This window comes from Anomalospiza imberbis, chromosome 20 (genome assembly GCF_031753505.1).
Source record: "Anomalospiza imberbis isolate Cuckoo-Finch-1a 21T00152 chromosome 20, ASM3175350v1, whole genome shotgun sequence".
NCBI classification, from domain to species: Eukaryota; Metazoa; Chordata; class Aves; order Passeriformes; family Viduidae; genus Anomalospiza; species Anomalospiza imberbis.
Window position 1 is genome coordinate 87,677 of NC_089700.1, and position 26,217 is coordinate 113,893.

At 53.7% G+C, this 26,217-nt stretch overlaps 2 protein-coding genes and 1 long non-coding RNA gene across 8 annotated transcripts; 1 reads left to right on the top strand and 2 right to left on the bottom strand.

The window, feature by feature from the left end:
* Window positions 1-72: 72 nt before the first annotated feature.
* On the bottom strand, window positions 73-18,132 carry MLXIPL (MLX interacting protein like). Of its 6 annotated transcripts, none has more exons than XM_068210053.1 (17): window positions 17,475-18,124; window positions 11,304-11,410; window positions 11,083-11,165; window positions 10,802-10,891; window positions 10,576-10,620; window positions 10,081-10,279; window positions 9,348-9,425; window positions 5,589-5,761; window positions 4,912-5,506; window positions 4,216-4,289; window positions 3,702-3,873; window positions 2,943-3,055; window positions 2,663-2,782; window positions 2,331-2,458; window positions 1,916-2,039; window positions 663-792; window positions 73-280 (listed from the first exon to the last, which is right to left on the bottom strand). In XM_068210053.1, exons 1-17 carry the CDS (start codon window positions 17,768-17,770, stop codon window positions 153-155), a joined length of 2,655 nt encoding a protein of 884 aa, XP_068066154.1. In that variant the 5' UTR covers window positions 17,771-18,124; the 3' UTR covers window positions 73-152. The 6 variants fall into 6 exon arrangements, 5 of the variants coding, with proteins under 5 accessions (XP_068066154.1, XP_068066155.1, XP_068066153.1 ...); XM_068210054.1 differs by having other exon boundaries at window positions 2,663-2,743; window positions 3,702-3,876; XM_068210052.1 differs by having other exon boundaries at window positions 3,702-3,876.
* On the top strand, window positions 13,846-19,008 carry LOC137485532 (uncharacterized). The gene is made up of 2 exons (XR_011005358.1): window positions 13,846-16,234; window positions 16,958-19,008. It is a non-coding gene; the product is annotated as an uncharacterized lncRNA (long non-coding RNA).
* Window positions 19,009-23,043: 4,035 nt separating this feature from the next.
* Window positions 23,044-24,295, bottom strand: LOC137485546 (fibrinogen-like protein 1-like protein). Its single transcript, XM_068210081.1, has one exon. The coding sequence runs from the start codon at window positions 24,238-24,240 to the stop codon at window positions 23,533-23,535; it is 708 nt and encodes a 235-aa protein (XP_068066182.1). The 5' UTR covers window positions 24,241-24,295; the 3' UTR covers window positions 23,044-23,532.
* Between the last annotated feature and the right edge of the window lie 1,922 nt (window positions 24,296-26,217).

Sequence of the window (26,217 nt, forward strand, 5' to 3'; positions counted from 1 at the left end):
GCAGTGCCCAAAGCAGCCCCGGGGCTGAAGAGCCACGCGGAGTCCGTGGCACAGCAAGTCCTTTATTGCAGACGGACAGGGCGGGACAGCCCTCGTGCAGTCCCGGCTCCCCACGCCGGTGCCCGTGCGACACTCCGGAGACCCTGGACTAGTCAGATGGAGGAGGAGGCGCCGGGACGTCCCAGCGCCGCCACTGCCCGCGCCGCCTGCTCGGGGACACGGGTCGGGTCGCTGAGGATGGCGGTGGAGATGCTCAGCTGCCGCAGGGAGCTCAAGACGGCTGCGGGGATAGGGGACAGGGGGCTGGAAGGCGTGACCCATCCTGGGGAAGACGGCGCTGCCCGGCCCCGCTCCAGCCCCCGGAATGGTGAGATTGGTCCCTTCCACAGCCCCAGCAGACGCGGTGAAGGGAAACCCACCCTGAGGGGCTTTGGGGAGGACTGAGCCTGCCCTGCCAGGACACGGGGTTGGGGCACTTCCGGCTCAGCTGGGGCGTGGGTGTGACAGGAGCACGGGAAATCACTGAGCAGGAGCCCAGGAGATCCCACAGATCAGCCCTGCCATCCTCCAGGACACCCCTGTTCCTTTCCCCTCTGCCTTTCCCTCAGTCTGTGCCAACCCAACTTCGTCAGGGTGCCACAGCCAGGCACAGGGCCACCTACTTGGCCGAAGTGCTGGGAGGGAGCAGTGCTGGTCCAGCCAAGCGAGGGATGTTTGGGTGAGGCTCTCCATGCTGGCTGTGGACACCATGCCATTGAAAGACTCGAAGAGGGGCCGGATGATGATACTGAACTGTTGGGATCAGAGGAGTTAAGGACCAGCTTTGCTATGACAATGGTCTCACTCCTCCCAGGTGTGGGCATCACCCTCCTATGGCAGCAGGACAGACTTTCTTGTCTGGACATGGAGCAGAGCTGCTGAGACAAGCAGGACAGGCCATGGAACAGACCTGCTGAGTGCCTTCCCAGCATAGCACCACTCCTGGCACTAGCCCAAACTGCTGGTGTCATGGCATAAGTGTCACCTGGGTAGGCAGTGGAAGACATGCAAAACCCCTGTCATGGCTAGGGCTGCCAGAAAAGGTTGCTGAGACACAAGACATGTCCTCCAGAGCAGGTCAGGGAATCAACTAGAAAAGTGCTCAGGGGCAAGGCAGGACACCAGTCTGTCCCATAAGCTCCCCTATTGCTTCCAGCCTGCATGGACCAGCCTGGTGATTTTGTGCAAGCAGTAACCCACAGAGATAAGCTCCATGGTCCTTGAGCCCATGTTGGCTTTACAATACCTCATGTCCTGAGGAAGGAGCTCAGAAGGATGCATCAGAAGTAACCTCTACCTTGTCCAGATGCCCTGTGCTGGATGGGACTATGGGCAGCAGTGCCTTTCATCACTCTACCACTTGGGATTTCACAGACCTCACAGGCTCTGCCAGTGAGTCCCAGTGTGTCTAATCCATGCTCACAGAGGAGCAGATCCAGCCCTTTGCCCCGCAGGTTCCTTGGCCCTCGATACTCTCTATCCCTGTGTTCCCAGGGTATGGCATGCAACCACCAAGACCAAGCCATCATGTCCACAGCTTTGTGTCTGGACCTTTCTTAATCCATGGCTGCTGTCTCTCAGAGCCAGTTCCTATGTCATCAGGAGCAATTCTCTCCATAAGCTTAGCTCCACTTCCCTTCTCCCTGATGACCATTTATCCAACTGTTTCTGATCCCTTGGAGCAGAATATCCCTCCTAACCACAGAATACCAGCATGTTACCACCATGTGACTTTGGCTGGGAAACATCTCCCTGTGGTCCCCAAAGCCTCCCAAGCTTGAGAGACCCCAAAGACCCAGTAGCAGCAGATGAACCAGAGCACTTGGTGTCTAGTGGAGGGTGAGATGGAGCAGTAGGCACTGACCCCAAAGGATACGATCCAGAACTTCCAGTTCTGCAGTGTGGAAGAGCGAACATACTCATCAAACATTCTGCGCAAGTGGTCAAAGCGCTGTCGCGTGATGGGCACCCCTGTGGCTGGCAGCTGCTCCTGGCACAGGCTGTGGGGCACAACCAGTGTTGTGGGGCCATGTTCAGGAGGCTGGGAAGCTCAGCAGGAGTTGCCAGCCAATGTCCCCCTCCCAGGGTAGGTGTGGGACCTGGCCCTACTCTGTCCTGCCTCTTGAGCCTCAGCTCTCCCACAGAGAGGGTTTGAGGACGGACAGTCAGCTGGAAGGTGCTCCAGGGAGACCTGCCATGTCCTGCTGCTGTCCTGGCACTGCTGCTTGCCCTGCCTGGCTACCCCAAAGCAGGCAGTGCTCCCCCATCTTCCCCAGCCATGGCCCCCTTACTTGATGGAGCCATTGAGCTCCTCGATCTGCTCCCGCAGACGCTGTGCTTCATCCTGCAGAGCTGCCCGCTCCTGCTGCAGCTTGCAGATGTACTCGGCTGTCTTCTGCAGGGTGGTGGCCTTGCTGACCTGGGGGGCCATGGGGTGAGAGGGGAAGGGGTCCCAGACTACCCTCACATAGCCTCACTGTATGCCTGCTGTGTGCTCCACAGGCCTGCACCACAGGCTGGGGCACAGGAGAGGAGCTCTGTGCTGTGGGTCACAGCAGGGATGCAGTGTCTCTGAGTGATGTGACATGTTCCTCCATGCCCAGGGCTGGCCCTGGGTACTCACCTTGATGCTGGGCTGAGCACTCAGTGTGCTCACCAAGCTGTGCAGTGTGGTGAAGCCAAGCTTGATGTTGAAGCGTCTCTTCTGCTCAGCTGAGATGTGTGTGATGCGGCGGCTCTCCAGCTGCAGGTCAGCGCCGTCAGGCACCTCCCAGCAGCAGGGACAGCATGGACCACCAGCCCCACTTGGGACAGGCTGGCCCAAAGCTTGAAGTGAAGGTAGATGGTGTCTTGTGGGGAGGAGGAGAAGGGGGTGCATATAAAGTTGGCAGCTCTTGCCATACCTTGCTGGACTCAGGCCTTCCTGGACGGGACACAGGCTGGTGCAGGGAGATGCTAGTGCCCTGCCTTGCAGTGGGTCCTGGGGAAGCCTGGCTGGGATTGGGCCAGTCACTGCCTGAAAAAGGGAAGGTGCTGCTATGAAGAGTGTGATAGCAACAGTACTCATGACAAAGTGATGTCTCAGCACCTGGGACGGGCAGAGAGGGGCATCCCACAGTGCTGTCCCCACCCCAGGACAAGCCACGCCACTCAGCTGATGGGGATGCTCCACTTCAGCCTCCATGCACACATTATCCCAAGTCCCTCTCATTTTACAGCTGTTCAGAAATGAGAACATCTGGGATTTGAGATTTTAAATTCCCAACATTTCTTGGGGTGGAAATTGCATGGAAAGAGTTGCAAGGGCAGCAAGGTTGTGGTGTGCAGCACCAAACTGAACTGGGAACAACACCAGAGCCTAGTTTCCAGCAGCCACGCTGGTTACTGTGGGTGAAAGCAGATGCTTCTTGCTCCAAAACCAGGCTCCGGGGTTTCAAAACCACAGTCTGACATTTTGCTCCATTTTTGTCTTTCCCTATTTCTGCTTTTGCTGCTGGAGAAAGAAGCAGGTGAAGGGGCACAGAAGGAATCCTCCATGCTCAGCAGGATAAATGGAAATAGCCAGGATTGTGGCCAAAATTAAAATTCCCACTGTGCTTTGTCCAAGCTCTCTGCAGGAGCCCCAGTGCCCTGTGGAGCTCCTTGGGGTGTTCCAGACTCACCACAAGCTGAGGTGGGGGACAGCTGCTCTGCCTTGGGGACTTGCAGGGGGCCCACCTGTGTGCCCACTGTGTGCAGCAACACTTGGGAAGGGCCGGAGCCAGGAGCCAGTCCTGGGCTCATCTGGGCCATTCTGGAGAGGAAGGTGGCAGGGACTTTGGGGATAGTGCTCTGCTGCTGGGAGAAGACAGAGGAAGGGGATTTGAGGGATCAGCACCCCATGCACACCAGGTTGCACGAGGATGTGCAGCCCCTGCCACCATCTGCAGGGGCAGCCACAGTGCCCCAGAAAAGGAGCCCTGCAAGTGGGATGTCTCTTACCTCTGCCTTGGTTGTTTTACAGGAGAAGAAACTCAGGCAACTCCTGCCATCCCCAGCCACCAAGCCACGTGCCCCCTCCTTCCCTCCATTTCTGTCCAGCCCACACCGAAATGTGACCTCCAGAGCCCATCTCCACCCCTTCCCCAGCAGCCCGGAGAAGGCAATTCCCAACCCGGGGGGTTTTTGAGTGCTTACCGGGGAGACTGGGGTTGTGGGCATGAGTCCTGCACCCATCGGGCAAGGGGTATCCAGCACCAGATCCTGCTTGGCTGAAGGGGTAGGGAGCAGATGGGCACTGCTGGGTGGAGCTCTTGGGGCTGGGGTGACCTTCCCTGCCCCAGGAGATAGCTAGCCCCTCCCTGCACCAGAACTGCTGCAGCCCCTTCCCTGCTGGATTGCCCCAGAGAACAGGGCTGTACCTCTGGAGGAGAAGTCTGTTCTCCTCACAGGAGAGTTTTCGGGAGCTTCAGGCGGGTAGGGAGCCCTAGCCCCTCCTCAAGCAAGCAGAGGGCCATAACTGTGCCCAAGGGACCTGTCTTATCACACCCACAGGTAGCATATTAGGCAGGACACCAGTGACCCCCCAGCCTGTTGTGCCAACAGGGCCATAGAGACCAGACTAGGGTCACAGGAACTTCCCAGCAGTGCCTCTTGCCAAGTCCTGGGGCTGGGCCGCATCTCCCTCTGAGGCCACTTAAGCCAGGGCTGATCCTTCAGGCATGGCTTCAGCCCTGGGTTTGGAACTACCCCACTATGGGGACTGCCATGTGCCCTGCCCAGTATTCCCTGTGTTGCAACCCCAGGGAGAAATGGGGTCCCCACTCTGATCCCCACAACAGCATGCCCCCCACCTCGCTCCCGTGCCCCGCCACAGCCCCCCAACCCTGTTACCTGTGGTCAGGAGCTGGCTTGGGCAGGGGTTGGGTTCAGGCAGGTGGAACAGGGGGTGTCCTGGCAGCCTCCTTGCCTTGGTGCCACTGGGCTTCACCTTGGGCTGCCCACCCTCACCCTGGGGTGGCCCCTTGTCGGGGGTAAACCTGGGGTTGCCCAGCAGGGCAGGGGGCAGGAGCTGGGAGACAGCAGGGCTGGAGTACCCCTGGGGCCCCATGCCTGTGGCACAGCCCAGCCCTGGGACATAGGAGGCAAAGCAAGGGCTTGAGAGGGGGGAGGCAGGGTGGGTGGCAAGCGAGGGGTCAGGTGAACTGCTGTAGGGGAGCTTAGAGCGGGGGACTGAGATGGGGGAGAAGGGGGGTTCCAGGCTCAGCAGTGGTGCCCGGGGGGATGGGATGGAGGGGACATAGTGGGGTGCTGGTGGCTCCAGACCAAGGCACTTGCCAGGGAAGTCGTACTGCAGTGTGGGCTTGTGTCGGATCTGGGGGCTGAGGCTGCTGGGTGCCACGTCGGGGGGTTCGGGGGGCAGGGGGGCCAGGGGCAGCTCAGAGCCCAGGAAGGCGCTGTGGAGGCTGAGCTGAGAGGCACCACTGGGCTGCAGAAGATATGGCAGGGTCAGGGTGGGTGACTGGTACACCACCAGTAAGCCAAAGGCTGCAGGCTGGGATCCCACTCACCTGGAGGAGGGTGCCAGGTAGGAGTGGGGCCTCGGGGCTCACAGGCAGACCCCGAGCACCCATCAGGGACCCCCCACTGCTGAACAGGGGCTCAGCCATGGGCAAGAAGCAGGATGGATCCTGGTAGCCCAGTTGTGTCTGAGATGGGGGTGGCCGGTAGCTAGTGAAGATTTCTGCAGAGCCAAGTAGAGACACAGTGACCAGCATAAGTGGACCTGCCCAGAGAGGAGGGGGACACCCTGGGACATGAGGGGTGGAACCATACCCAGCTACTGGCATTCTTCACTTTTTGGGGCCAGGGCAGCTCCAGCACATTTTCACTCAGGGCCAACAAGTTCTGTGCTGCCCACTCCAGTGCTGCTGTGCATGCAGTCTGTGGCTAACCACATCCCATGGCCTTCCTGAAGCCAAGCCGCGTGACCCTGTCACGACTCCCGCTCCCTTCCTCTCTCCTTCCCACAACGCTGGTCCTTCTGCAGGCCCAGACACCACAGCACAAAGGGCTGGCCCCACACTTTTGGCAGCTGTATCCCTGGGCTCATCAGCCCCATTAATGCCTTGGCTCAGTGCCTGTGTCAATGCTGGTTCTGGCATCGCCACAGGGAGGGTTTTTCATGGAGAGGATGACTGTGGGACACAGATGGCACTGCTGGTTGCTTCCCTGTAGGATGGAGTAGGAGGGTTCACTAGGTTTGCTGCCTAGCAGCCCCTGGCACAGGTGCAGTGCCTAAGCAGCCACTGGGGACAGGCACTTGCATCTCCTCTGGGAAGCACCCAGCTGTGCTCTCCAGCCCTTGGCTGGCACTGGCAGTGCCAGCTCCAGACCCTGCTGCTAGTTCTGCCCACCTGGTGAGTACAACCATGCTCAAGGCACCATCTGTAGTCCAGGCTTCAGCACCTGGGGTGCACTGGCTGGGACCCACAAAGGCCTAAGACCCTGCTGAATCTACACCAGAGAGGCAAACATGCCAGCACAGTGGGATGCCAGGGGACTGGGCATGGTGATGATTCCAGCACGCCATACACTGCCATCTGAGGGGAACACTGATGTGAGACAGGACAGAGCCACTGCTGAGATGTCCCAGTCAGCTCTCAGGCTGCCTCTTACCCCTGCCACAGCCATGGTGAATCCCTGACAGCATGTCAGGGCCATCCCTGCCCCTCCACAGGCCAGCACTTTGTGTGTGCCACAGTGCTGCCAGGCAGGAGCTTGGCCTTCCTGGAATGCAGTCCAGCCCCACATTGCCCCCACCTCAGCCATGCTCACACCAGGATGTCCCTGCCACTAACACTGAAGCTCTGCAGGTATTTTTAGGAATTTGTGGTACCCAGCCTGCCAGATCCGATTGTGCCTCTCACCGTGCCAGACCCTCTTGTGCCTCTCACTGTGCTACAGGGATGGAAGGTGGCTGGCAGTCCCTGGGAGCCTTGTCCTCCCTTTCTCCTGCCCCTTCCTCACCCCATAGCTCTTGCCCATGCTCTTCCTCACTGTTGTATTGCCCTGTTACACTCTAGGCAGTGCGGCATGGCCAGGGCACAGCCTGCACAAGGGAGAAGAGCCTGCGTGGTCAGCAAACCACGCCTTTGGTATCCTGCTCAAACCTGGGGATGCTCTCCAATGTGATTGGGCCTTCCCAACCCAAAGACCCTTCAGCACTTGTCCCAGGTTTTGGGGAGAGCCCTGCAGTGCAGTAGGGCATTGCCACCCCACGGGACAGACAGCTCAGCCCCAGTGCCCAGCACTGATCCTACCTGGAGCACGGCGCCAGCAGGGCACAGGGCCAGACTGCTCCCTCGCCTCTGCCATCAGGACTTGTCCATCTGCCTCACACTGCACTCCAGCACCCGCTGCAAACACGAGATGCTTCCTCATTTGGGGATTGATTTGCAGGCACTGACTGACAAGCACTGAGCTCTGCCACACCACCCCACACAATGACAGCCCTGTGATCCCATGGTGCCTACCCCAAATGCTTGCCCTGTGTAGCTCTGCATGAGGCTGCTGGTTGATCCTTGCTCCCAAGTTGCCTGCCCTCCTGAAAAAGTGACCTTTTGGGACATAATTGGGTTGGCTGGCACCCAGCACTCCAATCTCCTCTCCCCACTCTCCCCACAGTCCCAGGGGTACATGGCACACACAGTGCTCAGATGTAACACATTATCGCCCAGGGAGCTACTCCATCCAGGACAAAACTCCCACCAACAGGTCTCCAAGCACCCCATGGGATGCGGTTCTGTCCCAGGACACACTAGCCTGGCAGACCAGGAGCCACAGCTAGACTTGGGACCCTCCCCAGCCCCAACAGTGTCCCTGGGCTGAGGCACTGGACATGGTCAGAGCAGGAATGGATGTTTCCTTCTAATGTTGTGGTCTGCAGTAAGACCCACCCCATTGCCAAGAAGCACCCTGAAGTAAAATGCAGGACTTTTCCCAGGAAAAAAAAAAGCCAACCTAACTGGTATATTGGTTCAGAAAGGAATCACTGTGCTCCTGCCATCTCCTGCTGAGCTTGAGGCCATGCTGGGCCCTGAGAGAGGTTCTGGAGCTGCTGCTGTGACACCATACAGGACCTCTCAGGATAAGGAACACTTACCACGTGTCAATTTGACCCACTTGGAGCTGTCAGCTGTCACCTTCTAGCAACTGATGCCCACTTGGAGCACCAGGGGACAGAAGATGAAGCACCAGCCATGGCAACAGACCCTCTTCCCAGCATGCCTCACACTGATGGGATCTCTGGTTGGAATGAGCTGAGAGGCTGCTGGCAGGAGTCTTCCCACCTCATCCATCCCAAGAGCATCCATTCCAAGGGCACACATGCCACCAGGTGCCCTGGCACATAGATTGCCCAGCCTGCTCCCTGCCAGCATCTGGTCTTGCAACACCCCACAGCCATATGGCGCAAGTACCCTTTTTTCCTCCTCCTGGAGGAAGTGGAGATGGGCCATGGAGCTCCAGGCTGCTCACACAGGAGTCTGGAGATGCTGGTGCTGCCCAAGGCCACTACCTATAACTGGGTAGCCAGCAGGCTCCCACAATGTGCACAGGCTACCAGCTCTGGCATGTGAGAGGGCAAAGCTGGTCCCCAACAGTGCCTTGCTCTGGCATTTGCGGACACTGCTGTGACCAAGACATGTCCCAGATGACTGCATGGACATTTCACAGCTCAGAGCCTGCATGGCAGCATGGGGCAGTTTGCCACTGCCCACTTGCTGGTGTTCTCACAGCTGGAAACCAGCATCAGATTTGTCTTTGGGGACAGTGACTTGTCCCCAGGGGATGAAGCACAGCCCTGTGCAGGGTCCCAGCTCCAAGCCAACCACCCAGGCTGGCTGGGCAGTGGGGTGAGGAGGAGACTCAGCAGAACTTACTCTCTAGAGGTTTCCTCTTCCTCTGGGGGACAATTGTCCTTCCTCTATCTGCAGCCAAAATGAGGGGCTTTAACACTCCTGGAAATAACCTCTTTTTGTAGAAATCCCCTCCCACAGCTCCTGGCCAAGCCCTTCCTAACCTTCTGTGGCTCTTTCCAGGGGTAGGAGGGCACAACAAGGCTCTGCCTTCAGCCTCTGCCCATCCATGCTGCTTTTCCCATACCATTAGATGTCCAGTGCTTTCTGCCTGTCTCAGCAATTCCCACTACTGCCAAGGCAAACCTGTGACACCCCCCCCCCCCACCCCACCCCACCCCCCCCCATTTTAGGCAGTCACAGTGTGCAGGGCTGGGTTGGATGTGGTACTGCATCCAGGCTGCCTCTTACCTGATATGTCCATATCATCCAGGCTGGGTTGCAGGGGTGCCAAATCTGGCTGTATCATGTCAGCATTCCCAACATACGCTGGAAGAGGGCAGAGCTGGAACATCAAAGCCCAGCCACTGGATCCCCGAGACCCACCTTGAGGGCTGTTCCCACCACTGCCCTGACACCTACCTGGCTGCCACAACTCTATGTCACCCCAGAATCACCCTGTTTCACCCTGCCCCTCCCTGGGCAGGGAGATAAGTTCCTACCCTGAGGAGAGCCAGGACCATCCTATCCTATCTCACCACTGTCCATCAGCACCTCTAGAGCCTCATCCAGTTCCCAGGAACCCCAGTGAAAGGCTGATCCTTGGCACAGGACCTGGCTGGAGCTGCAGATGCCTGAGGGACATGGCCAGGTAGGTACAGCAAAGAGTGGCCATGGGGGCTGGGGCAAAGTCCTTCATGGTGCTGGTGGAGCTCAGCCCAGGGACAGCGCATGCTGGTGCAGAGGGAACCACAGGAGAAGGAGATGATCCCACCATGCCCAAACACTCCTTAAGCATCCCCTCCCCTGGTGGATCCTGTTTGGGCAGAACAGGAACATCCCTTCCCCCTGCCCCATCAGGGCAGATGCCAGGGGACCCTGCCTGCCTAAAAGGACATGGCTGGCAGCTCTCAGGGGCTAAGCCAAGACACAACATCTGGATTCCTCCTCCACATCCTGCTGAAGCATGGTCTGCAGCACCTACCATCTTCAGGGAGCACCTGGTGGGTGCTAGGCATCTGTGTCATGGTGAAGAGGGTGTCAGATATGTCTGAGAGGAAGGTGTCCAAATCGAAATGCTGCCTGTTCCCACACTCTTCCTCCTCATCCCCAAGCAGCATGGGCACTACGTTGCAGAAGAGCTGGTTGCACCATTTCTCCGTTGGCCTCCAGACATCCTCATCCTACATGAGGTAGAGCAAAGGAGCCTAGTGGACGGATTTCATGGATAGGGTCCATGTCTGGCTCCCTGGCTGCTCCCCTGGCAGCTCCCATGCTCCCTGCAGTGTTTGCTCCCTCCAAACCTTAACGCCTGGCACATTGCTACTTCCAGAGGGTGAATCCAGCATCCCAGGTGCTTAGCATCCCATTCCAATGGGCTTATCATGCCCTGGGGCTTTTCTTTGCCCTTCTGCCCAGTGCAGGGGTCCAAACTGTGTTCCCCTTTCTCCCCCTTCCCACCCTTCCTCAGCAGACTCACCCGCTTTGGACTGGAGATCCCTCCCTCCCGTGTGGATTTTCGGAGCTGGAAGGAGAAGACAGCCTAGGTCACCCCCCAGGCAGGGAGAGCTCAGGGTGCCAGCCAGCATCCCCCTGCCATGCTGGCAAAAGCCTGTCATGTCCTGCCCTGTCAGCCATGGCTCCAGGTTGGTCACACTGTTCCATCCTGCCACAGGATGGGGAGCAGCATGGGCAGAGCCACTCACCCGCTTCTTATAGTAGATCCTCCATTTGTGGTACTCCCTCATCACCACCTCAATGCGGCGTTTCCAGTAGTTGCCTTCCAGCACGACAGCCTGGAGGGCAGGACAGGGGGTCATGGCTAAGCTCTCTGGCCCCAGCACCCCACAGCCAGGCCTGCCTTCCTTGTGCCTTATCAGAAACACCTTTTCCAGCAAATCTATGAAATGCAACATGTCCCCAGATCCCCACTGTGTCACACAGACCTTCGTGCTGCCCCAGAGAGCTGCAAGGGACCCTGCCCTACCTCTGGTTTTCGGTGCTCATCAGCCTCCATGCCTTCCAGAGGGGTGATGAAGCCGCACACAGGGTTTTTCCTCCGCTCCACATCTGCACAGGGGAGAATACAGCTGGCTGTGTTCCATGCCCCATCCCTATCTCTGCACCTGTACACGGTCATTCCAGTGCCAGCCCCATCCCACTGGCACAGCCTGGCCAGAGAGAGTGGGGTCTTGTGCCCATACTCACATTGGATGTACCATGCTCTCCAGATCACATTGTTGAGTCGAATTTTATCCCAGCAAAGCAGCCGCAGCCCCTTGAAATTCTTCCACTTTGGAGATACTAGCTTCCCACTGAAACACCAAGCAAAGGGGAGGCTGAGGGGCACCACCTTGGAAGATATCCAGGAGCCACCAGCCTGGTAGTGGGTCAGGAGCAGGTATAGCCACATGACTCTGCTGCAGGTGCTTGCCAGGCACCTGTGGGAGCACCCAGTGGAGGATTCCAAGCTCCTGCACACCTTAGGAACAGCACAGACCTAAACCCTGAGCTTCATAGACCCACAGAAGCCTTCTCAAACCCCTGGATGAAAGCACAGCCTATTGAGGCATTGATTCCTTGATGTTTGAACCCCAGCTTCAAGGTGGGATCCTGCTGCCCCTGACTAAGCCAACTGTGTCCTGACCCTGGGGTCAGGAAGGTAAGTCTCCTGCCCAGGTGAGATGCATGGTGACATGTACTGTAGTGGCTCTTGCCTCATCACAGTGTTTGGGCAGCTAATTCTGACCCTTCCTTTAACACCAGGCAAGGCTTGGAAATACTGCCTTCAGCTGGAGCAGTCAAGGGCAGCCCTTGTGGAGGGTCTGGGAAGGCAGGACAACATTGGAGGATGTTCAGGATGTTAAGGGACACTTGCCTGTGCTCCAAGACAGACACAGAGTGACACCAGCCCTGGCCTCTTCTCCACACCGATCCTGCAAACCTGGACCCCAGCCTGAGCTGGGCTCCCTGCTTCCCATTTCCTGGTTCCCAGAGGCAGCTGTGTTTGTTCTGCAGCTCATCGTAATGGTGGTGGTGGTGGTGGTGATGTCCCTGATGGGACCTGCAGTGCAGGAAGCCTCATTTCACTCCTTGTCTTGTTTCCATCCAGCTGAGGAATACAACCCCTCACGTGCAGCCACCGAGGAGGTCCTGAGGGTCCTGCTGCCCCAGGATCTCTGAGGGGGAAGCCAGGGTCCCTCTGCCTTACTTTGGGGTCCATTTCACATCTCCAACTCTCCCAACAACATGGCGTGGCTTCGGGGCAATGCCAGGTGCTCCAGGGGTCCCTTTGAGAGCTGGCTGCAGGCTGCATGGCATTCCTGCCTGGGAAGTCATGTCCCTGTCCAGCAGACAGTTTGTACCCTAAATATCTTGGTGCTGCTTTGACTCCTACTTCTCCTTGGTACATGCGTGGAGCAGGAAAGGTGGAAGCTGAGCTGGTGTCAAGGTGCTGTATCCCCTGTTCCCAACCTCTCCAGGTGCCACCTCACCGTGCCCCCAGGGAGGTGCTGGGAATGAGAGTAGTGCATGAAGGGTCTGACTTGTTCATTAACCTCTAAGTGCTCTCAGATAATGATTTTGGTGGGTTCTGTTTTGACCTGCCTTGTAATCTGCCTCTGCCAGAGGGGGAAGACTGGGGACCCCTACAATTCCAGAGCCTGATGCAGGGATGTGTCTAGGAGCAGGTGCAGGAGTGGATGGGGATGGTCTCCCAAGGGAGACCCAGCCTGACACATGGCCCCTGGGGCTGGGGAAGGACCTGTGACTCCAGCCTGCAGAGAGTTAAGGCTGACACTGACCACTCTGCTATCATCAGGATTTTGAACTTTCCCCAGGCGCACATGGCAAACAGCAAGATGGTGCCAAGTGGAGGAGCCAATGGAAGAGACAGGATTCCTGGGCACATGGCCAGATCATGCTGGTCAAGGCCATGTTCCTCACTCACAGCCAGCTGAAAAGAGCAGTCTGAGCCTGTGGGACACTCCTTGGCCTCGTGTGAGGCCAGTGTGCCATGGCTAGGAGTTGCTGTGGGGCCTGGAGGCAGCAGATGCCTTTGAGCTTTACCACCAAATGCCTTTTTACCCCCCTTAATGATCCTTTCAGTTTTGGGGCTTAACAGGCTGATCTTTGCTCCCTGTTATGCCTTGAAAAGGGCCCCACCCTTCCCTGCAATTATCTCCCCTGGGGAGATGGATGCAAACTTCACATTGAACCGTAGGAAGGTTATAGGGTGCCCCAAACAGGCTGGGGGTCCTGCTGCCCTACACTGTCAGAAGGAGTGGGACACAGATCCAGCCACTGGCTACAGCGTGTTTGTGGGATAGGGTGAGGTGGGCTGGCACCCACCAGTGGCAGGTACCACCTGTGGCAACAGGGCTCAGCCTGCGTCCAACACTGGCATGGGTCCAGCAGTACCTTGTTTGGTCTGTGACTCATTTACACATCCAGCAGTTTCAGGTGTTGCAGTCCCTGATTTCATAGCAACATGGGTACTTTCCTCTTCATCAACAGCAAGAGGAGCTGCTGTATGAAGAGAGGAGTGATCTGGAGAGATGCAGGGCTACACCAGCCCCTCTGCACAATCCTCGAGCAGGGTCAAAACCTAGGGGAATGATAGAAGAAAGAAGTGCAACTCCCTGCCATGAATGACAGCAGAACCACAGTGCAGCGTGGGTGGGTTTAGCCCAAGCACAAGACGTTCCCACTGATCAGACCCCCTAGAATGGAGGTCTTCTGCAAGAAAAAATAGGGTTGAATGATGAACTCCAGTGAGTGCATCCGTGGAATCTCTGCCGGGTGTTCACTACCCCTGTGTGAGCGTTTAGGGCACTGTGAATTAGAGAATCAAGAGCAGCAGTTCCACTTCTCCCAGGGGAGACAGAGGCTGACAAGAGGATGAATTAGTGGGGAATTGGCACACAAGATACCTTGTTTTAAATCACAAGAGAGGCTGAGTGTATACTCCAAGTCACTTCCCAGTCTGATGTCCCTGCTTGTCAGATCTCCACTCTGGAGCACAAGACAGATGTTGCCAGGTAAGACCACGAATGACTGCAGTTCACATCTCCCAATCTGACCCCAGTTTTCCTTCCTTCAGAAGGATGTTCCCCTGATCAGTGATTCCCAACAGTAAGTCACAGGAAGGGGTGTGAGCCCAGCCATGACACTGTGCAGGTCACACTGTGGTGATAGAGAGGATGAGCCTTCTCATGCTAAGGCCAAAATGTCAGCAACTCCTGAAGAAGCTCAGCTCCACCCTCAGCTTTTTGGGTAATGAGATGCAGCTGGGTGAGCTGCAGGCAGAAACAACATTCTAGGGAAGGATTCAAGGAATGTAGGATGTTGCAGGAGGAGTGGAAGAGGATCATTAAGCAGGAAGCTGCTCTAAATGTCCTGGAATATAGGTAAAAAGGAACTGCTTCATCCTAGCCTTAGGAGAAAGACCTCAGAAAGGGGAGTTGCCTCTCTTTGGGGGTTCTCAGGAAACAAATTACTGCTGGAAGATGTTTAGAGAGCATTTCTTTACCAATGAGGGGTGATGCACAGTCCTGCCCATGGAAGGAAGATAAGGCATATTCTCAGAATGATTGCTTAGGCTGAGACAGGACCGCTATAATGTCTGTGAAATGCAGAGGAGGAATGCTGGAGAGGGGAAGAATTCCAGCTGTAACCATTGAAAACTATTTAGGGAAAGTTTAGTGAGTTACCTTTGAAATGTGTGAGCCCAGACAGCAAAGGATGCAGCAGTCACAGCTCACCAGGAGACAGGATAGTTTTCCCCTCTGCTCCACACTGCTATGGCCAAATCTGGACATCGTGTCCAATGGACAGAGAGGGAAGTTTACAAACTGGAGTGATCCTGGAGGACGATATCAAGGTGATTGGGGACTAATATACGTGACAGAAGAGGACTCTGAGGGATGGGTTTGTTCAGGCTGAAGAAGGTGAAGAGAGAATTACTGCCATCAGCTGCCCTAAGGAGGAGACAGAGCCAGACAATTCTCAGACATGCACTGAGAAAGGCCAAGGGCAAACAGACATAAGAATTGGAACAGGTAAACTCCAAACTAGAGCCACTGACAGCAATTCCCTACGCGAGAGGGGCAGCCCTGAGCAGGCTGGACAGGTGGTGGGGTCACATCTTAGGGCTCCATCTGTCAAAGTGATGGCTCTGAGCAACCTGACCTGGCTTTGGATCAAGTCCTGCCCTGCATGAGAGTTGTATGAGGAACTCCACAGGTGCCTCCCAGGTGACAGCTTACAGTGGTTTCTCCTTGGTTAGGAATTTAGTCTGAGCTTAACTGTGGGTGCTCTCCCGAAGGCTGGAGGATATTGGGCTGATGACTCCAACTGAGGCTGTGCTGCCTCTGGGAACCTGGCTGGGAGGGGAGGTGTGAAATGGCAGGTGATGCAGAGCAGTATCAAATCAGACAACACTAAATGTAGAAACACACCAAGAACACTTAACTCCGTTTTTCCACCCTGATACCTTTCTCCAGCTGCTGCCTACAAGTGTGACAAAAATGTATTAGCAAAAGAAAGGCTAAGTGAGCTGGGGTTGTCCAGCCTGGACAACTTTAGAGACCTTAGAACCCCCCCAGTGCTTAAAGAGGATCCAAGAGAACTGGAGAGGGATTTTGGTCAAGTGCCTGGAGTGACAGGACAAGGTGGAATGATTTCACAGTGTCAGAGGACAGGGCTAGATGGGATATTGGGAAGAAATTCTTCCCTGTGAGGGTGGTGAGATCCCAGCACAGGTTGCCCAGAGAAGCTGTGTCTGCCCCATCCCTAGAAGTGTCCAAGGCCAGGCTGGACAAAGCTTGGGTGAGCGTCCCATTACATAGGAGCCAGTATCTGCACTGCCATGCTCAGTGCAGGGAGGATATGAACCGCTGAGAGTCCAGGGAGTGGGGAAAACTGGAGCAATAGAATCCTGCCTGCAGTGGAATGGCGAGCCCCCAGTCACACACAGTACTCCAGCTGTCAAAGCCCTTGTACCCTGTCTGTTTCCACTCTGCCTGGGAGCTCCAGAGCCCAGGGGCACACTGAAGCTGCCTTGCACCTCATAAGTCTACAGTTTGAGCACCCTGGTGTTACAGTGTCTGTTTTTCCAGCCTCAAAGCTGCAGGGCTCAGGTATGGAAAGAATGGGACTGGGAGAAGAAAAGACAGTGAGGCCACCAGTGTCTCTATGACCCCTGTTTGTGGCACTCAGGCATGCTTCCTGCCCAACCAGGAAGCATGATCCTTACCTGGGTCACCCCATGCTGGGGCTCCCCGTGCTCCCAGAGAGCACTGCCTTCCCCAGCCCCTTGGAGCAAAGCTGTGCTGTGCTGGCTGCTGGCAAACTGGGATGATCCCATCCACTACTTGGGATATGGTGATGGGTCAGATGTATGTGGGAACTGGTACCCTTGGAGTGCTGTCTCTGTGCCCAGCATCCCCAAGGATGTCCTGGCAGTGACCACATTCCCTATTGCATCGAGCACTCAAGGACTCCAAGGCAAACCTGAGAGCTCAGCCACTGGATGAGATCCTGAATGAGGTAATGGGCACCTCTTCAAGGCTGCTTTGCTGAGGTTTTGCTTTCACGTGGTAGAACATCATCATGTAGGTTTTCACGTTTGGACATTTTGGGAGAGCTATACAAGTGGTTTGGCACTGACACCATGCTGATGCCACACTGGAGAGCACTCAAAACCTTGGGGCTTGGCAAAGGAGGGGAGCTGCCTCCAAGAATGTGGACTGTGGCCATAGGAGACACGTTGCAGTCTGTCCTGTTGTCACCAAAGAGCTGTCACTGGGCTTTGGCAATATGTGTGGCAGGGGAACAGTGCAGGCACCCATCTGATTTTGCAGGAGAGAAGGAGGAAAACTTTCAGGAGACCTTGGACAAAACCCATGCAGCCATCCAGTCCCAAGTGCTACTGCATGTCATGGAATAACCTCAGGACATGAGGACAGAGTCAAGGATGGAAGGCAGGACTCCTGCTCTGGGCTGGATTACCAAAGAACTGAGTGTTAGCTGTCCACAGGGTCACTGCTGCTCTACAGAGTGTGCTAAATCTGGCCATGGGGGAAATACAGCTGAGCACAGTGACACCAGATCTCATGGGAAAATGGAGGAGAGTCAAGATACACGTGGAACAGAGAAGCTTCTCACCTGGCTCCGCAGCCAACAACCCAGCATCAGCTCTTTCTCCCTGAAACTTTCCAGGATGGCAATTTCTGAGCATATGACACATCACAGCCCATGGCGAAGAGGAGGAGGAGGTAGATGGAAACAAATTCCTGGCTGGGGAACAGGGCTCAGCTAGCCTTCTGCCTTCAGCTAGCTGAGGGTCCGTAAGACACACACAAGGGCTCTAGGACTCACCTGTACTCCAGGCTCATGCACTCAAAGAGCCGGGTGAGGGTCGGGTCAATACTCCGGGGATCAGCCAGCTCGGGCTCAGCACGGTGGTGCCGTCGCCGGGGCAGTGAGTCGCTGTGCGGGCACGACACCATGAAGTGGCCACTGTGGATGACCTGGGAGTAGTTCTGTGCTGCAGCATTGGGTCCTGTGCCACCCACAGCTGCGTCCTCTGAGTCAGAGTCAGAGTCGGAGACAGGGCAAGGCCCATCCGGAGGCTCCAGGAAAGGTCCCGGTAGTCCCACCTGAGTTCCTGCCATTCCTGCTGCCTACTGGGGAACCCTCATGGATCTGACCCAGCACTGTGATCCGTGTCCTGGTTGAGCTGAAGCCCTACAGACACTGCATTGGCATCGAGCACATGCTGGGCTCGCCAGTACAGAACACTGGCACCACGCCTCCTCCTAGGCACCTCCTCCACCCAGCCCACGCCACCGTCTGTTCCTTGCTCCAGGGTTCAGCAGTTGGTTCCCCAGGGTGGATTCACTGCCAGCCCTATTTATAGTGCTGGTGGCTGATCCCGCCCATGGCAGACCATTAGCAGGACACGTCCAGTGGCCACCAAGCACCAGATCTTCAGCTCCATGCCACTGTCCTGCTCCAGCAGTGTCCTAACAACCCCAGCTTTTACATCCCCCACACACCTGGGAAGGAGCACTGTGGGTCCCCTTCCCCCCCTTGCTGTGGCCAAGGGTTGGCTGGCAGTCGGCTCTATTTACCTGGAGTTAATCACTGATCCTGGGTGCTGGTGGAGTGAGGAGCAGGCGGTATTTACCCAGTGCCTCTGCTTTAATGGATCTCCCTGCACTTTCAAGGGAACAAATACAGATTAAAGGACACAAACAGGTAAAATTATAGCAACGGGCACTCAACTCAGCACAATGCAAGCCAAGGCACTGAGCCAAGTGCTGAGCTGAGAAACAGCCCCAGGAAAGCGTGCTCCAAGCTGAGATACAGCAGGAGAGGAGATACAAAAAACAAATGTGAGAGAGAACAGATATGAGTTTGGGTATGGTGGGATTTACACACCTTGTTGTCATGTAATCCTTAAAATTAAAGAATCATCAAATCCTAGAATGATTTGTGTTGGAAAGGACCTTAAAACTCACCTCGTTCCACTCCCCTTCCACTGGAGCAGGGACACCTTCCACAAGAACAAGTTGCTCAAAGCCCTGTCCAACCTGGCCCGGAGTACTTCCAGGGATGAGGCAGCCACAGCTTTTCTGGGCAACTTGTGCTTAGACCTCACCACCCTCACAGGAAATAATTTTTCCCTAATATCCCCTCTAAATCCACCCTGGATTGCCTTCACCTCTGAGGTTTCCTGAGAGAGATGGGCAGGCAGGGCTTGATGCACCAACCCCTGCTCCATGACAGCGGATCTTTGATAAATACAGGATGTGGAATGTGCCATCCCAGCCAGACCTGTGTTGCAAGCATCTGCTCACTGACCTGAGCCACAGAAGGACACAGCACATATAATTTCAGACTTAAACCACTTATTTTCTCTCTAGTTTCTGGCAACTTCTTTCCCAGCCCCACATCCTGGAAGGAGCACCCATGCCTGGAAAGCACCCAGGCAGAGATCTTAGGTACCTCCAATGGAGATACAGTATAAATGGGTGGGATAAACTCAGAATAGACAGCTGCAGGCACTGGAACCCTAATCCAGTTTGTAGATGGAGCTGAATACTTTCCATACCACCCAGGTAAGTCCAAAAAGGGTCAGCAGCTATCCAAGGTATTCTCCAGAGCTAGAAGAAGAATATACACAAAAAGCTGGTTTGGACAGCTTCCACAATGGTTGGTGCAAACCTCCTTTTCAGAGCATTTCTTCACTTGAGAACCATGTCTTCATTTTCCAGCCAGATTTCTGTGGGTCTGTAGCTTTTTTTTTTTTCCCCGCTGTGATCCATTACAACCACCTCAGCCTGTCCCAAGCTGCCTGTCAGGATGTTGAATAGAGAAGTAATTTTAAAAGTACTGTCTGTATATATTTTAAAGCAGTAATGGGCATGAGAGTGTCCTGGAAAACTAAGAATTAGGCAAGGCACAAAGAAACAAAAATGTCAGAGATACAGAGGCTTTCTGGGCACATTCCACTCATGCTGTGCAAAAGAGACTTCCCAGGATTTTGACCAAAACCGTTTGCCATCTGTTCACCAGTCCCAGGCAGACTTCAGTCCTCTGGGATAACATCTGTTTGAGGGAAACAGAGAAGTAGACATCAGTGAGACTTTTATGAACATCACAACTCCCTCATTCCTTGTCCATCAGCTCTTGTGCTGCAGAGAAGGGAAATCCCATGGGCAAAGGGCATCCAGCCTGGGGGAGGAGGTGACAGAATCTTAGTGAACCAGGGAGCAGAGCAGGAGTCCTACACAGGGGCAGGTAGGCTGCAGAGCTGAGGAATTTTGTAAAAGGCTGTTTGGATCCGAAAATGTGTGATGCCATTGGAAATAAGAGTAAATGTTGATAAGGGTAAAGTGAAGCATATCCCTCACTGTACACTGAGGGACTCTAGATTAATGCCAGTCAAGAACTAAAGGTACTTGTAAGCAGTTCCCTGAAAACATCAGCTGAGGGTTCATGAGTAAATAGAAAGTAAAAAGGGCTCCAGATATTGCAAGGAAAATATTGCTTGCCCCCGTATAAAGCAAGCTCACAAGTGTGTGTGGCTTTGGTGCCTGGCTCAGAAAATATGGAGAAACACTGGAAAAGGTCACAGAGATGAAGAAAATGGGTGGTCAGAAGTGGGAATAGCATCCTTGAAAGAAAAAGGATCAGGACTGTTAGGAAAGAGGTGAATGAGGTGACAGTCACTGACAGTGTAGACATGGATGCAGTGGGTACAGGGAACAGTTAGAGATGGTTATTCAGCACTCTTCAGAGCTGGAGGTTGGAGTGGATGATCTCCAGAGGTCCCTTTGAACCCTGACTATTCTATGATTCTGTGTTTCTGGGGGCACCAGGCAAAGGAAGTGCTGGCAAGTTCATCTCGGTATTTCGTGAAACCAAAAGTCCAATCAGACTTAATAAGGAGTTGGATAAAGTGATGGAGGACTGGAACCATTAAAATTCTTTGTGTGTCCAAAGCAAAGCTGACTGATGGGAACTCAGAGCTTGGAGCAACCTGGTCTAGTGGAAGGTGTCCCTGCCCATGGCAGAGGGATGGAACTTTGAGCTTTAAGATGAGCTTTAAGATCCCAAACAATTCTGTGAGTCCATGATTCAATATCTGTGCAATGAGATTCTTGATGCTTTTTTCCATGGATGGCCTTGCTCACATTCCCTGTGTGAACAGCTGGTGCTGACAGGATCTTAACACTCCATGCAGCAGCAGGACAGAGTAAGGAACATAGGAAAGAAAATTGCAGCCTGCAGCTAGATTCCTCACAGAATATTTCTGGACTCTCCTTGTCTGCCAGACTTCCTTCCCACAGGAAGCTGCCTGGCAAACCCTGGGCAAGAGCACCCTCTGGGGACCAGCAGAAATGTAATGGTGATATTACACTTCTCAAATCCCTTCTTTTCACATTGACGTTGCATTTTAAGTGGGTTTCATGATGGTGATGCATGCCAGGTTGTTTGCCCAGAAAGCGGAGCCTGCTGGAGAGGGTGGGGTCACTACACCCCATCTCTGTTACTGTGGGACAAGCTGAACCTCCCTGGAGAGAGCAAGAGAGGCCTGAGGACACACAGCAACCTTGGAGCTTCTAGGAAAAGTGAGGTATCACTTCAAAAAATCATGGAATAGTTTGGGTTGCGAGGGATCTTAAATATATTTCATTCCAACCCTACTGCCATGGCCAGGAACACCTTCCACTAGACCAGGTTGCTCCAAGCCCAGTACAACCTGGCCTGGAACACTTCCAGGGATGGGGCAGCTTCTCTGGGCACCCTGTGCCAGGGCCTCACTATGCTCACAGGAAAGAACATCTTCTCAATATGCCATCTAACCCTGCCCTCTGGCAGTGGGAAGCCATTCCCCCTTGTCCTGTTACTCCAGGGTCTTGTCCAAAGTTCCTCTCTATCTCTCCTAGAGCCCCTTTAGGCACTGGAAGGGGCTCAAAATTCTCTTTCCCAGGCTGGACACCCCCAGCTCTCCCAGCCTGTCTCCAGAGTAGAGGGGCTCCAGCCCTTGGAGCATCTCAGTGGCCACCTCTGGTCTTGCTTCAACAGCTTCATATCTTTCCTGTGCTAAGGACCCCAGAGCTGGAGGCAGCTCTGCAGGTGGGTGACACTGTTCAGGCAGGGACGGGATGAAAAGACTCCATGGTGTTCAGAAGGCTTAAAGAAGAATAATCTTTATTAGGAGGAAGTAGTGTTCCTTTTATAATCAGGATCGCTAAGGTGAAATATGGTTGGTCTCAAAGTGAAAACCTTTCACACCATTGATGCACTATGAATGGCACACAGTGGTAGAACATATCTATAAACAACATGAACAGAAAGAGAGATAATTGTTTCCATTCCTTCTCCTAACTTTCCCAGGCTAGGGCTGGGAGAATTCTCTCTCTTTTCTCTCTGACTGAACTGAGAACATCTACAGGTGGGGTCTCACAAGGGCAGATGGGGACAATCTCTTCCACCTGACAAATGTCCCACTGGTTAAAGATAATAAGGGGACATGGTGCAAAAGAGATTTTTCTGCATCTTGCTAAAGAGACTCACCATGAGGATGGAATATCCAATGGAATTGTCTTTCCTGTGATGGAAGGGAATGTGGTGCTGGGAGCCCAACACAGGTGGGTGGCAATGCCCCTAAGCTGCCTCTCACCCTACCTGGATGCATAGTGGGTGCCCAACCTGGGGGGGGAGGCATTAGCAGAGGGTTCCTTTAATCATACATTTCCATGTGTATCTCAAGGCAAGAAAGTTAGCCAAGAAAAAAAAAAAAAAAAAATTCTAAATGCAACAAGAAATTCCCAAGTTTGACAGCCAAGAACATTTTATGTAAGTTTTTTGTCTCCTACACTGGGTTTAGTCTCTATTCTGAGCCAGCAGATGCCTACTCCCACCTGTCACACACCTCATGACTCACTGCAGGAGGCAGTGGGAGGCAGGGAGAGAAATCCCAGGTTTCAAGGCAGACATGCAGTAAAACAACAGTGTAAAAAACCACACACAAGCATGACAAAGTAATAGAAGATTTGTTATTGATGATTTTTATTTTCTAGCTCATGTCTCTATATTGATTAGGAAACGGCTCTCACCTCCCTGAGCCAAAGGCACTCCAGGACTCACATGCCACTGGAGGCAATTTTAGTACATAAATACCATGGAGGCTGGAAGCTGGAAAGGGTGGCATCTGCTGAAGGGTTCTGCCCTCAAAGATGAGGATGTATCATAGAATCATGAGGGCTGGAAAAGCCCTCTACCTCAAGTCCAACTCTTCTACCAGCACTGACTCTGGGAAGTCATAGTGGCCCTGGCTCAGGGAAAAGCTGAGCTGCAGTGGTAGAAGCCCTCTAATGCATTAACCTCTTTGAGAACTTCAAAGGTCTGAAATAGACTTTCACAATTCAGACAGTTCTTTGAATACAAATTTATTTGACTAATTAACATCGATTAAGCGTTACATGAAGGAGGTTCAGAGTGGGAAGGTACCTGTGCACTTTAGTATCTTGAGCAAGATCTTCAGTAAAAATTAGGTAGTTTTCGTGAAACTAGGGATGCAAATTAACTGACAAAGCCACGGAAGTCTACTGGGTTGACTATTTCACATGTTGTATAAAGCACACTACCAATCTGGAAACTTCTGAGTTTCCAAAAGACTGTATTTATTACTAATGTAATTAAAATTATCTGACTCTGAACTAGAGGACACAGACACAGCTGAGAAGTAGAGAAAATCTACAGGAGGAAAAAAAAAATTGAAAATGCCTTATTGTATTCAGTAGCTACATATGAACAACCTCTGCAAAGACCCATGGCACACCCATTTTGGTTTTGCTGTGCTCCAATTCTTTGAAGAGCCAGAATTAGCCCCAGGTTGGACAGTAAGGAAATATAAATGCAACTAGCAGTAGCTGGTGGGTTTGATGAGGATGGCTGAGGCTCTGCAGTTCCCCGGGCACAGGTTGCCCCATGTCATGGCCCCTTTGAAGTTCAGACGCACAGAGTAACACGCCGAGTACCACCACCCACCCCCAGAGCTGGCGGCACAGTTCCCACTAGAAGTGTCCTGATCCCGATCTTTAGCAGAGAACTTCATGTTGTCGTGCATGGTGGTCGTGCCCTTGGAGGCCATGGCATCCTCCGCTGTCCCCGAGTGTGCTCCCAGCCTCAGCTGGTAGCCCTGGGACTCATCATCCAGGCTGAACAGGTTGTAGTCTGCAAACTTCATGTTATTTGAAGCATCCCAGATGACAAACCTGACCTGGTAGACCTTCTGCCTGGTGATCTGGTGGATGTACTCAGTGCCCAGCCAGAACTCGGTGTGCACGTTCCCAAAGCCGTGCTTGTAGGTACTCCAGGACTCATCCCAGCTGACTGGTGTATCTCTGTGGTTCCTCTGGATGACAGTCCAGCCTCCATCCTCCCTGTTCATCTCACAGTAGACCACAATGGTTTGCTGTCCTGTGGGCTGGATGATGTAGATGCCACTGGGGCTGCTAGCAGGGAGCTCACTGCAGTCCTTGGGCCAATCTGGGGCATGAGAGAACATTGGAGGACCAACGCACAACATCCCAGTCTGCTGTCCCTGCAACCCTGGCATCCACTGCATCCCTAGGGTTGGGAAGGAGGAAACCTCATTCCCTTAGCATTGGACCCTGTGGATGGCTGTGAAAGCCCAGCTTTGCTGAGAAGGGACATTCTCTGTGGACTTGTGGCAGCAGAGTAATGGTAGCAAAGTAATGGCAGTAGAGTCTTCTGAGATCACAGAACCCCAGAATGGGTTGGCTTGGAAGTGACCTTAAAGCCCATCTTGTTCCACCCTCCCTGCCATGGCCAGGGACACCTTCCACTAAATCAGGTTGCTCCAAGCCCCATCCAACCTGGATTTGGACACTTCCAGGGATGGGGCAGTCACAGCTTCTTTGGGCAACCTGTGCCAGGTCCTCACCACCCTCATTGTCTGACATTTCTTCCCCATTTCCAACCTGACCCCACCCTCATTCAGTGGCCTTCAAGTTTGGAGGAGCACTTGGAGTTCTGCTGAAGCACTGGTCTGGCTGATCCCCAGGCTGACTGCCAACCCACCACCACGGTGCCTTCATTCCCTACACCCCTCCCTGTTCCCTGGGGGATGTGGGTCCTTACTGCTCCGGCCCTGTGCCTGCTGAGGGTCAGCTGCCTGGTTCCACTGGATGATCCCTCCAGCTTCATCTGCATCAGGAAAACAAAGAGTGAGAAGAGCAGCCTTGTGCCACAGCACAGAGGTAAGTCTACCCCCCACAGGATATTATTTCCAGCATTGAGTTTTTTGTAGGGCATTTCAGTGATGCCACTTGGCTCATTTTTCTTCCTGTGTGGTAGTTTTTGGTTGGAAAAACTTCAAAGGCATCAGAGACTAGGAATGGGAATGCTGCAGCCATTAGGCAACTGCCTATTTGCTCCTCTCAGCAAGGAGCAGACAGCATATCTGAGTATAACCATGGAATCATGAATGGTTTAGGTTGGAAGGGACCTTTAAAAGACTACCTAGCCCAATCCCCCTGCTATAAGCAGGGGCACTTTCCACTTGAACAAGTTGCTCAGGGTAGTAGTGATGAGTAGAAGGATGTACACTGAGAGAAGGATTGAGAGAGAAATCAGACCATGGGTGCTCTCAGATCAAGATCAAACAGATGGAAGCTGTTGCTGTGAACCTGCTTTTCAGTGATGAAGGAGTCATGTGTTCGTTCAATCCATAAAGAGCTCCAGAAACCTTCAGAGTGTGAGGGAGCTCACAGCTATGAGAGAACGATGCTCTGTTTAAGAGAAATCCCAGCAGCCATCTCAGTAAGACTGTTTCCCTGAGAGCCTCTGGAATTGTGACCTCCATCAGTGGTGTGATGAAGTTTTGGGACCGTTTAGCAACATGTAAGCTTTAGAAAGCATTTTGGTTTGTCACTTAGACAAAGTCTCTCTGAAGTTTCAGGGCTGTGAATGAACTATACAAATATATATGGGAAGAGAATACATAAAGGAAGAGAAACAGTCTGTCTAGAAAAAGCTGCCACATACAACCTTGTCAATAACAAAGAAGATTGAATTACCAAATCTGGTGAAGTTTGGTTAATATATTAAGTTAGAGGAAGATTTGATCAGGATCCTTTTATTTCCACAAGACTATTTTCCACCCCTCCTTTTCTGTATAGAGGAGAGAGCTCCTGATATTTGGATGAACGGAGTACAGGGATATAAGACAGGGAACACATACCAGGAAGAGGCCCATTGGAACGGATATTAACGATTTCATCTAAATTTACTTTCAATCTCTCCAGGTTTTCAATGTGCAGAGCAAGAAGTGGGGAGAGCACGGCCAGCATGGAGGTGAAGAACAGAGGACTGTAGTGATGAGCAGCTGGAAAAAGACGATAAACAGTGAATATGGGAATGTGAATCCTGTGGAGGAGAACTGATGTGTTGGGTTGTGGGCATTGCTGGTACCTAAAGATACTCAGGAGCTACTGCAGGAGGGATAAACAAAGCACAGGGACCTAAGACCTTGGAAAGAAAGGCTGGGATGCCCAGCTGCACACAGAATTCATCCCATCCC

Bases quoted from the DNA above. Each gene is read 5' to 3' on its own strand.
- LOC137485546 (XM_068210081.1), bottom strand. From the start codon at position 24,240: ATGCAGTGGATGCCAGGGTTGCAGGGACAGCAGACTGGGATGTTGTGC.
- MLXIPL (XM_068210052.1), bottom strand. From the start codon at position 17,770: ATGGCAGGAACTCAGGTGGGACTACCGGGACCTTTCCTGGAGCCTCCG. The intron at 5,762-9,347 runs GTAAGAGGCAGC...TTGGCTCTGCAG, and splicing joins GGATGATATGGACATATCAG to AAATCTTCACTAGCTACCGG. The intron at 3,877-4,215 runs GTAAGCACTCAA...GTCTTCTCCCAG, and splicing joins CCACAACCCCAGTCTCCCCG to CAGCAGAGCACTATCCCCAA.